This window comes from Strongylocentrotus purpuratus, unplaced genomic scaffold (genome assembly GCF_000002235.5).
Source record: "Strongylocentrotus purpuratus isolate Spur 01 unplaced genomic scaffold, Spur_5.0 spur5_scaffold_5, whole genome shotgun sequence".
Classification (NCBI taxonomy): domain Eukaryota; kingdom Metazoa; phylum Echinodermata; class Echinoidea; order Camarodonta; family Strongylocentrotidae; genus Strongylocentrotus; species Strongylocentrotus purpuratus.
In genome coordinates this window covers 43,629,217-43,640,950 of record NW_022145611.1, presented here as the reverse complement: position 1 = coordinate 43,640,950, position 11,734 = coordinate 43,629,217, and the positions used below count along the sequence as shown (strand labels likewise).

Here is an 11,734-nt window from a genome sequence, read left to right as displayed (position 1 = left end):
ACAATTATATATAGTTATCTATGTAATGAATCATTTAAACATATATTTTTTACTCTTGATCTCATGTAAACAGTGATTAAACACTACTAGTACTTTAATGCCTTTTTATACCTTCTTTTTAAATTATGTAATTTGCCTTTAAGTAGGCTAACCCAGAAAATCCAGACAAGAAAAACATTGGCAATACAGGAGCTCGCCCTGCCGAGCATGTGCGATCTTGTGAAATATTAGACCCTTGATTGAGCTAATCTTGCACCTAGTAGCTGGTTACGTTTTTATCTTTTTCCTATATCCAGTTACATCAAGATGGTGTTAAACTGAAACGATCATTCATATTCCATTGAAACCTGATGAAGAAAACAAAATTGCCATTGTCATTTTCTCTCAAGTGCTGGGAAAATTCCTGCCTCTTTTTTTGGGGGGGGGGGGGGGGAGGGGTGGGCGGCCGGTTCGACAAAAATTACCGTCTTGTATGGTGACTTAATTATTGAGGCCCAAAATAATGACATTTATCACAGACAACGCCATGTAGAAGCATATAGAAGCGGCATGTGAAGCCAGAAATAGTGCCAGTGGAACACTAGCCGTCGAACAATAGCCGTCGAGATCGACTGTGAACTCAGTATTTGTGTCTAGGAAATTCTGACTTTTTGACTAGGCCATAGCTAGGATACCAAAGTAATATCAGGTACCCAATTACCCATTATGATCGCAAAAACGCTTTGGCTTTGCGTTAAAAAAAAGAAGGATGGGGTTTATTTGGGCATGGTTTTGACGGCAGTATACGTAGTAAATGAAATATAGATGAAGGAAGGTTATATTAATTTATGAACATGCACTGTGGTCATGTCAAGAATTTGACAATGGCATTCTCTTTGCAAAATTAAGAGCAAATATATAGGCTAGCTTTGTCCCATAGTTTTGTTAGGAAATGAAACTTTCATTTGAGGGCATTTGAAACCTCTAGCATTGGCGGAGATCTGTTGTTAGCCTAGGGGGGGGGGGGTGATTTACTGACGCGCAGACGGGGCCGGGCCCTACCCGTGGGGGGGGGGAGGGGGCCCCTGCTTTTTCAAGTACCCCAAAAGTGCCCCTATTACTTTGTAAAAAGAGCCCCTTCCCCCTTTTCACCCCTGGTAAGTGCCCATTTTTCTTCGACAAGTTCCTATTTTCCTTTGCAATAATGCCCATTTTAACCAATGAAAAGGGTCTCTTAAGTGCATGCCCCTTTTCACCTCTGGTAAATGACCCTGTGCATGCATGCAGGTAAACCTTTTCACTTTGACAGATAAGTGGGCTCTTCACCTCCTGTCCGACAAGTCCCCCCTATTCAAATCTGAGAGATGCTCGTTTTACCTAGACAAGTTGCCCATATGCAGCCCGTCCTAGCTGATCAGTGCTCTTTTCATCTCTGATGAGTGCCCCTTTTCACTTCTGATTACATGCTCCTCATATTTAGATGCATGGCCCCCTTTCCTTTCTAATAAATGGTCTTTTTCTCTTCTTATAAGTGTCCCTTCACCTTCTCATAATTACCCCTTTTCATCTCTGATAAGTGTCCCGTTTATTTTAACATGTGACTGTCTCTTTTCTTTTTGATAAGAGCCACTTCCCCTTCTCATAACAGCACCCTTTCACCTTTGATTAATGCAAGCCCCCATTAAAATCTGATCGATGCCCCTTGTCTTCCAACAAATGCACATTTTCCTTTATTATAAATGCCCTTTTTCATTCTTAGTGCCTCTTTTGATTACTGGTCGGTGCCCCTTTTCAGGTGTGATAAGTGCTCCTTTTCTGATAATTTCCTTTTTAACAATGCTACATGCCCCTTTTCCTTTCTTTTAAGGATCTATCCCATGCAACTGGATTCATGCGTTTTGGTTAATACTTTTAGGCAAAATTTAAATGAAAGCCTTTACGGTGAGCATTTTATCGTATATGCTTAACATTGGGGGCGATGATTACATAGGCCATCCACCCTTGGTCAAATTTTGGTACACAATGTACATGTAATCACTAAACAGCTATAGATAAAATTGTCATTCTTATTTTTCTGATTCTCCTCTTCTCTCTCTCTCTCTATTCCTCTTTATTTCCCTGTTTCCCTCACTCTGTATCCTTCTCCCCTCTCTCTCTCTCCACCCCCTCTGTATTCTATATCCTGCCTCTATATTCATGTTTATCTTTCTTTCTCTCTCTCTCTCTCTCTTCCATTCCTCTACCCTCCCTCAGTATTCACCCCCTCTCCCCTCCTTCAATATTTCCCTCTCTCTCTCTCTCTCTCTCTCTCTCTCTCTCTCTCTTTACATACAAAAAACACAAAGTATAACATTAATTTCATACTCACATGTTTATTTCAACCATCTCATGTGCATGTATACAAACTCATTATTTACAAGGATATACTTTAAGCAAAAACAAGAAGGATAGACAACAAAAAATTAAAAGTAATAACACTTTTTTATGAATCATGCAACAGAAAAAAGCTGAAGTAAAAATACCTGAACTATAGAACCAATTCCAAGCACTGTACAATAATTACACAATAGGGGAGGGGAGAATGTTCATGCAGCACGCTTTGTACATAATCAAAATATATTGAACAAAGAGATTATAGAATCTACAAGCATTTGAATCAAAATCTAAAAATGAATAGCAATCAGAAATCTGCCTTCACTTTGCAATACATGAGGTGGGACTGCTCATATATTTAACTAACAATAACCTTACTTAAATGTCAGTACCTGTGGAATAAAAATGTGAAATATATTCATATCTAACTCTGACTGTATGAACACATTATTTATGAAGTAACCATTTGATTTTATTCAACTTACATTATTGTACATTGGACATTAAAATGTAAAATGTAAAACTGTGATAGCATTCCTCTGCAGTAATGATAATTTACATAACTACGATGAGTGATAATGACCATAATATATATTTTTTTAATTGACATAATATTCAGTCCAATCAGAAAGAATGATTTGAAATGAGCAAATGAAAATATAACATTTATACAAAGATCAATCAAATTCTATTTTGTGCAATCCTTACAAATATTTTTTTTTTCATTTTCATTCTTATTCTAATTAAAGTTGAGGTAACGTTCACCGTACATTTTAGTCTAATGTTAAAAAAGAAACATGAACATGAATTTCTACAAAAGAAAAAAATAGTACTTTTGCCCGCAAAGCACAAAGATTCAAACAATTTTAATCTTATAAACTCACACAAATCTCACCACATGACAGAAAGCAAGATAACTTACTTTATGAATTCAACATTTTCATGTGATTTTTGTTAATGTCATCCATATTTTACATATACACGTATATATAACATCACCTTTTGCCCTTGTTTATATGTATATTAACATGGGGTATAGTTTTTTTACAAGTATAAACATAAAAACATTGAAATACAGAATATTATGTCTCTACATCTGAATTGAACACAAATACACTACACAAAATATTCATATGTTTTGCTACATGATGATCCAGTGCAGAAAATGGTATATTACGATAGGAAGGTTATTTTGTATGTTTTTTTCTTTTTTTTCTACAGTACATAAGGTGATACAGGTTCTGCGAGAAATTCATGTACCACATTAAATTTCCCACATGTCAATAAGAAATCCACATTATAACTTGAATTTAGCAAATGACATGATAAGAATTTGACATGTAAAGCAAATGAAATCCATGCTATCGATGCACTCAATGTAAAACAGACAACGGAACTTGGTACATAACTTCTACTGAGAATGGGATATAACCACCATCAACATAATGTGTGTCAGAGAAATAATGAGATCATATTCAAATATGTGCAAATCACAAAATAGAATTTAGTACAAGTGCATTGGGAATGAAAAAAAAAAGAACACAAACATATTCACATAAATTTAATCTTTAATTTCTACTCCCTCTAATATCAATAAATAAATACATAAATGAAGGAGGATGGGGGGGGGGGGTGAAAAACAAAGGGGTCAGAGTTCATAGATTGAGCCTGTAATTTGAAACTTTGAACAAATTGTCACAGTCTTGTTCATTCAGGAGTCTGGAAATGTTAAGCTATGCCAGGACAACATTCATTATCATGATAGTTGAGTACTAGGTAACAATTTACAATTGTCGTATCTAATTTAACCTTTAGAAAAAATCAGCTTAATGGAGGTCGGACAAGAACCACCAATCTCAAAGAAGTTCTGGAAGGATGTTTATTTCAGAAATCAATCACAACTGTATTGTGCTCATCAGATTGTCATCTTGATGATACATTGTGTTCTACCTTGCGATGTGTCATCAGCAAAAATCCTTGGAATTAAAATTACATTTACTGGTACTCAAACCAGAATAGATTTTCAGCAATGGAATAATTCTGATCTTCTTCCTAATTTGCCAATCTTAAAATCACTTCATACCAGTATATATTTCATGTTAGTATATATATCCCTAGTACTTAACAAATACTATGAATTGAAAGCAACCATCTTTGATAGAACTTATTTAAAAGAAAACTTATCAAGAAAAGAAAAGACAAATATTGAGGGGATTGATTAACATCATCTTAATTTCACAAAACCTATCTCGGTTGATATCTTTATCATACCAAAACAAATTCACTTCAAATGTAGAGATGTTTATTCATTCAATAAAACAAATTCATCTACTTCATGATCTACTCCTAAAAATATATATAGTTATATTTTCAATTATTTGTCTGCCTAGTTTACATAGAAACACTGAATACAATCACAATACATGTATAACAATGTTAAATTGTCACTAAATTGTTAATGTCATCACTCTCAATGTCCCAGTTCATATAAGTAAGAGTGAACTTCTACTTGGTGAATCCTAAAGACCTTGAAATTATAAAAAAAAGTCAATTAATCTGACAATTTTTGAAAGCAGATCAACTAACTTTCCAGTCTTTTAAAATTATCACCATGCATGATTACATTGGAGCTAAAGCCTATGGTAGATGTGATAACAATAAGAGCAGTAAGTGCAGTATATTGACTGTGATCGACAGACAAATCTGTACAAATCCTTCACACAATTTAAAATAACATTTATATTTACATGATTTAGAACACGTCACATTATTTCACATGATTTCAAATAATACATAAAATATAGACGTTGTATGGTAAAAGTGTTTGAAAAGTGCAGTAAGAGGGCCCAAAATATGTCCATATTATTTTTCATTCACAATTAAAGATCACACACCTTGATAAAAACAATGAAACCAGTTGATATCTACATGGATCACATGACTACATGATTCTAAAATGTACATGAAAATAGGTAACTATCTGATACTACATTCAGCTGTACAGAGAAAGAGATTGAGAAATGACTCGGTCAGAACTATGTTACATATACAATGTATGAATAAGCACACTTGATATATAACATAATTGTACAACATGAAAAGAGAACTGGACTAGATCATTCACACTTCCTTTCCAAATAACGGAATTCATTCCATGTCCTATACAAAGGCAAATTCTCTCATGCAAGCAAGGTAAAGTAGTAGCTGTGAGACCGCAATCAGATGTTCTATACCGGTAAGCCTAAAGATGTATTACCTTAACCATTCAATACTAAGTGACTCAGCATTGTACCTTGTTTAGCATGAACAGACTAATACTATACATTTCGTATGTAGATGTGTATGTTAAATCTCTATCGCTCAGGGCTCAAGCTATGTATGTCTTAATTCACTACATAGATAATACTTCAAGAAACTCATTCTATAAACATCAATCCATTTTATGCATGTTCTTCTTATAATGCACATCTCTATGGTTCTTTGTTACAAATGAAACTTGGTAATCAAAGGGTTCATACATAAAGTTTGTTGTGTTGAAGAATTACACATTCATTTGTTCTGTTATCTCCACTGTATCACTAACCCTCACAGCCGTAAGTATGGGTTTCATAGTATACTAAATTCAATTAAGCTCGACATTACCTTCATCATACCGGTATACACAACATAGACGTTCCATTACAAACATACATAAAGCAAAAATAGAAGTTTGTTTGTGTCAAAGCTGCCTAACAGTCGCCTTTCAAAGATAAACTTACATCTTGCCAATCTCAGCTGCAAAAGTTCTAATTTGCATTAACTCTTCCATGAACAGTGACATGTTCTCAGAACTACAATACATTTGTTGTGCATATTTGTGAAAAGATGGGTCCCTTGACTGAACCTTAAATGAGTGAAAAATAGTGTCAACCACATATACCTCTGGAAATATCAAATTAGATAATACTTGTACAAGAAGACCAAATCAATGTAAGATGAATGTAACACACACTTTTTTTTAAATAAGTCAGTGAACATTAAATTATGTTTCTTAGTCACCGTAGATCTACTCTGTGATTTCTAAATAAAGAATTGTTTCTTTATAGAGAAGCAGAAGACGATTCATAAAGCTTACTTTAAGCACTCAATGATGCATATAACACATGAAGAAAAGTGCTATTGACAATTGCGCATACAAAGACAATGTTCATTACAAATTAATAAGCTACAGCTGTTGAGCGCCTTTTCATTGAATTTGTTTTAACGTTGTGTTGCTTGCTACCACTGATTTTATTACAACTTAAAAATAATTTGAGAAAATCAGAATAAAATAGTTTATTCACACTCTTTCTAACAACCAGAACTTAAAATATATTCAAGAAAGCTTTTTTTTTTTGTTACTGGTTGTCTCTTAATATATTTATCATGTACAACAAACATGTTGATGAAATTTAATATCTAGCTAACTAACTCTACTACTGTTTTCTGGATTAATACATTGTAAGCTGGGCCAGTCTTCAGTGCATCAACTGCTAACAATTTATACATCCATGAAAGAGATTTATGTTTCATTTTCAGATTTCCAAAATATATCTTGCTGCTAAAACAATTGGAAAAAATTGCCTGACATTGAACCAAGTATAAGTAAGCAGTATTTGAAATGGTTTGAAGTCAATGGAACTACAAAGTATAGCCAATCATTGTCATATAACCAATCTCAGCAGCATACAATCTATCATGTCCAAAGTATTATATTCTTATTTTTGTTTCAATATAACTAACCAGATCTGTTTGAATTGAAATTCCAGCTGATTGTGAATATTTATTTGCTCTTTATCTTCATTATAACCATATTTTAAAGGTTACTTCTTGTATATATTTGCACAAGGCACTTTACAAATAAATTGCAGCATTAAACTCAATATCAAGAAGCACTACATTGCCCAAGGGCTATAATATGTTTATTTTCGGTGATACCTCACAGAATATACATCTATAGAGTTAGAGAACATCAACAAGATTTCTCTCATTTAGGATTTAATTAACCATGTGGACCAATTGTTTTGAGAAATTGATATCAATGATTCCTTGTAGATATTAATCAGTTGAAACAAAGGAAAAGTCTTCTGGATTGGTAATTAGTGTATCAACACCACAAAAGGGATCCTCCATTATCTCTGATCATTAGCACTAACATAATGCTATTTGCATTAGAAACATTTTTTGTTGTTGACAACATCTAAAATCCCTGAAAGAAGCTTTTGATAACTTCTTACTTTTTACTACGTTCAGTCTACAGAATCCTTAACTAGGCTTTATATTTTTAATAGGTGAATTAATGACATATCATTTTTCATTCACAATTTCCTAAACGTAATACAGAGCTATATGAATTGCATTTCATTTTATGGAATACTACATGACAAGAAATTCACTCTCATTAAGATTTATTATTAATATTTCATACCTAGTGTTTTATTCTAGATATCGCAAGCTTGCAGATTATCTTCAACTTTAGCACTATAGGAGCAAGTTATTTATTATATAAGAACAATTCAATAGGGTGGATTCACAACCCACAAGGCAATCAAGCGACACCAGTGTTTAGTCAATTTCAGTTCATGCATTGTGGAGAAAAGGTAACAAAAATACCAGCTGTGACATTGTTATATACCTTAGGAGATAAAGAGATTTAATCTTTTGGTGGGGAAGGTTTGAATAGCATATCCGGGTAAAATTTTGCACTGATTCCAAAAATATCAATCTTATTGACCCTTCACACAACGATTTGGTCATTATGGCCACTTTTGGGGGAAATAACAATCATAGACGCTTTCGGACAGGGGTAACTTTTCCTATCGTTATTATCAGCAAAGGGGATTGGATGGGCCTAATCTATGTAAAAATGTGTCCAACAACAATATGGTCATTGTCTTCGCTTTTTGGCTAAAAAATTACCATTTCTATTGATTTATATCTAAAATATGAATTGATGGGTGGGTTTTGAAATCCAAAGTCAATACAAAAATGTTCGCTGATATCAGAACAATTAATCTCATTCAAATTATTACAAGGTTCAGACCACTTTGGTCATTGGAATCGTTGACTAGCCTTTTGCTGCGCTGCACTGGTGGAAAGATGTTGACCGCGAGTTGAAAATTGGCCTGTCGCTGCTTGCCAGTGGGAGCCCTGTTCATTGTGAATCCATCCAATTATATAACAAATACAATTAGGATAATCTGGAATTGAAGAGGACTTTTCAAATAGAAATAATACAAGATTATGATTTACAAATCATTTGTTAAACAACTGCAAAAAAACTACAATATGAGCATTTGAAATCAACAGAGCTTAAGATTTAAAACAAAAACAAAAATTCCCAAGGAGTTGTAGAGAAAATAGTAAATGGTGATGTGGGTTCCACAGGTCAGGATGAATATCCTTAGAACTGTAGTTGCTGACCCAGCACACATGGTTCTTGAAAGCTGTTCATATCAGGAGTAGGGACTGTCTGTCTATTGACATAACCCCGAGCCTGCCAATCTGAAGGGACTAATGTTGAAGTGGTGTGTGAGACAGGGGTGGACTGCTGACTGAAGCCTGACGTGTTGTTGGGGTGCTGCTGGAAGGGAGGTGGTGGAAGCGACTGTTGGATGGGTTGTTGTTGTTGTTGTTGTTGTTGGTGATGCTGAGAGGTAGATTGTGCCATGAGACAAGCTGCTAATAAGCTAGAGTTCTGGCTGGATTGGAGAGGGAAATTGTTAGTATGTGTTGCTGAGAGTCCCATAGGAGGGCTTCCCTGCTGGTATGGAGCGGGTTGCCTTGAGAATCCATTCTGCTGTTGTGGAGGGAGGTGGTAGTTTGGCAGGGAATTGTACATACCATTAGATTGGAACATTGCTTGTTGCTGCTGCTGCTGTTGCTGCTGTGGTTGTGTTTGTTGTGGAGGGGTGTTAATAACAGTATTCAAGTGCTGCTGAAAGTCAAAATCACTGATTCCTGTGATGTCAAGTCCGTTTTCATTTGGCCCATGGGTACATCCATTCTGCTCAGTGAGTCCATTCTGCTGAGACAGACCGTTCTGCTGAGACAGACCATTCTGCTGTGGCACATTATTTTGCTGCGGTACTCCATTCTGCTGTTGCAAACTATTTTGCTGCAGATTGTTTTGCGGTGTTCCATTCTGGGTCATACCATTATGTGGCATGATGCTTTGAGGCAATCCATTCGGTACACTCCCATTCACAACTTTGAGCTGCACCTGTTTGTTCATTTGCTGTTGCAAAGCTTGACGCTGGATATTCTGCCGCCTGTGCTCATCCTCCAAAATCTGTGCCTGACGCCGGTGATTCTCCATTAACATTTCCTGTTGTCGCATGAAATTCCTCTCCAAGATCTCCTTTTGTTGCTGCTGTTGCTGTAAGAGTGTGAGATCTTCATGATTAATCCTGTTGTTATTGATAGGGAAGTCTCGTTCTGGACCAAGATGATCCTGCATGAGAGAGTCTAATGTATCAATGGCAGCTTTAGTGGACGGTGTGATTGGTCCTAACACATCACTCACATTGTCTATACCATCACTCATAGGAAGCTGGAGTTGTTGAGGAATTGAGCGGACTTGAGTGGACAGGGGATTCTTTTCAGCTCCTGTGAGCAGTGCTTTCAACATTGAATGCATTGTCCTTTGATTCTGAAGGTCTTGAATTTCCAGCTTGGACATACCTTCAGTCACCCCATGTGAGTCACAGGGATTGATAGGTGCCTGAGTACCATTGCTGACGGGTGGGATGGACTGTCCACTGCATGTAGGGGCCACAAAGCTATTGGCCACAGTAGTTGCATCTGAATACTGAGAAGAGCTGGTGGGTTGGGCCACTGAGACAGAAGGTTGTGCAGTAGCAGAGTTCATGGCATCAGTAACTTGTGGTTCTACAATATCTGACACTGTGGCTCCTTCAGGGAGTGAAACTTTGTTTACATCAGCAAGGAAAACATCTCCTTGTGAAATTGTGATGGGTGCCTGCGGACAAGACCCATACTCCAAGGAAAAGTCAGCCAGATCAGGTGGCAATCCACTTCCATTTCTGCAAGGGTCTGTGATTTTTCCAGAAGACAGTAATAATTGCTTAATAGTCTGATGTGCATTACCATGCTTCTGGATTTTCTCTGTGATTGGTGGTTCATTGAGTAAGTTCAGTAAAATGTTATTGGCAGGACTCTTAAACTTATCATTGAAAACATCATCATCTTCCACTAGCCATGACATGTTAGGACTTTGGACCCCTACATCTGCACAAAGACTTGTTGTACCAGGACTACCCAGGATCTGACTCAGATTATCTGGACTCGGTACAGTGAATGACAATGTGGATATCCTTGAGAAATCCCCCATGGGAGACAAGGGTTTGTCAGATGTAATGTCTAGTAAGTTGAGCAACTCTCGCTCCTCAGCTTCACCAAAGCTGCTGGCTCGCTGACGCTCTGGTGACGGCGGTGAACAAATCGAATCTGAGCCACCACTGGACAGTGAATCCACATCACTTGCTGGTGAATCAGATTTAATTATTAGCACATTCTCCTCTGCATAGGAATGCTTCTCTTCCATGGTTTCAAGCGAGGTGTTATTATCCATCTGACAGTTTGCTTTGTCAATATCCACTTTGTCATCACACTGCATGGCACTTTCCTTCTCGTCAATATCAATTTTCACACAAACATCCATTGGCACATCTTCCTTTGCTTCTTTAGATTCTTTCACCAAATCTTTGAAGGACACCGAGCTTGATTCATCCACTGGTTTCAGAATCACCTGGTTTTCCCTCACTGGCTGGGGCACCAGCTCTGCCAATTCTTCCTCCTTCAGCTCCAAAATCTTTGGAGATGACTCTTCAAAATCTGAGCAGGACCCCATGTCAGAGATGGTTGGGGTTCCTGGAGTCCCAGGGGTTCCAGGGGTCCCAGGAGTGCCTGGTGTACATGGTGAACCACAGCTATCTGAATCACTCATCAAGACTCCCTGCAGTGAATGCTGCATCTGCTCCATCAGCAGGTGACGCTCTCCTTCATCTTTCCTGTAACACACAACAAGAAAACAAAAATAAGCAATCCATGGATGACAAAATAAATTTTACTATAACTTCTCCAGAATTATGGTATAAATGTTCTTACCATTGGTCTGAATAGAGATTGGATAGTGGGTTGGTAGCAAATCATTTAATTCTTTATGATGCTAAACTAATTGGCTTGATTCACAAGCATTCCAGTCTTTCTAACAAATATAAATATGTCCACGAACATTTTAACCCATAGCCACATATATGGTACATGTAATTTTTACTTTTCCTACCTAATCAGTCAAATAATCCATTAATTTAGGAAATGGAGAAAACAAACTATTCTCACA

At 36.5% G+C, this 11,734-nt stretch overlaps 1 protein-coding gene across 3 annotated transcripts in view; it reads right to left on the bottom strand.

The window, feature by feature from the left end:
• Window positions 1-2,335: 2,335 nt before the first annotated feature.
• Window positions 2,336-11,734, bottom strand: part of LOC100891430 — a 70,699-nt gene continuing 61,300 nt past the window's right edge. For all 3 annotated transcript variants that reach the window (XM_011666556.2, XM_011666557.2, XM_003729299.3), the window contains one exon: window positions 2,336-11,402. In XM_011666556.2, the coding sequence (XP_011664858.1) occupies window positions 8,774-11,402 (2,629 nt within the window). In that variant the 3' untranslated portion in view covers window positions 2,336-8,773. The remainder of the gene's footprint in view (window positions 11,403-11,734) is intronic.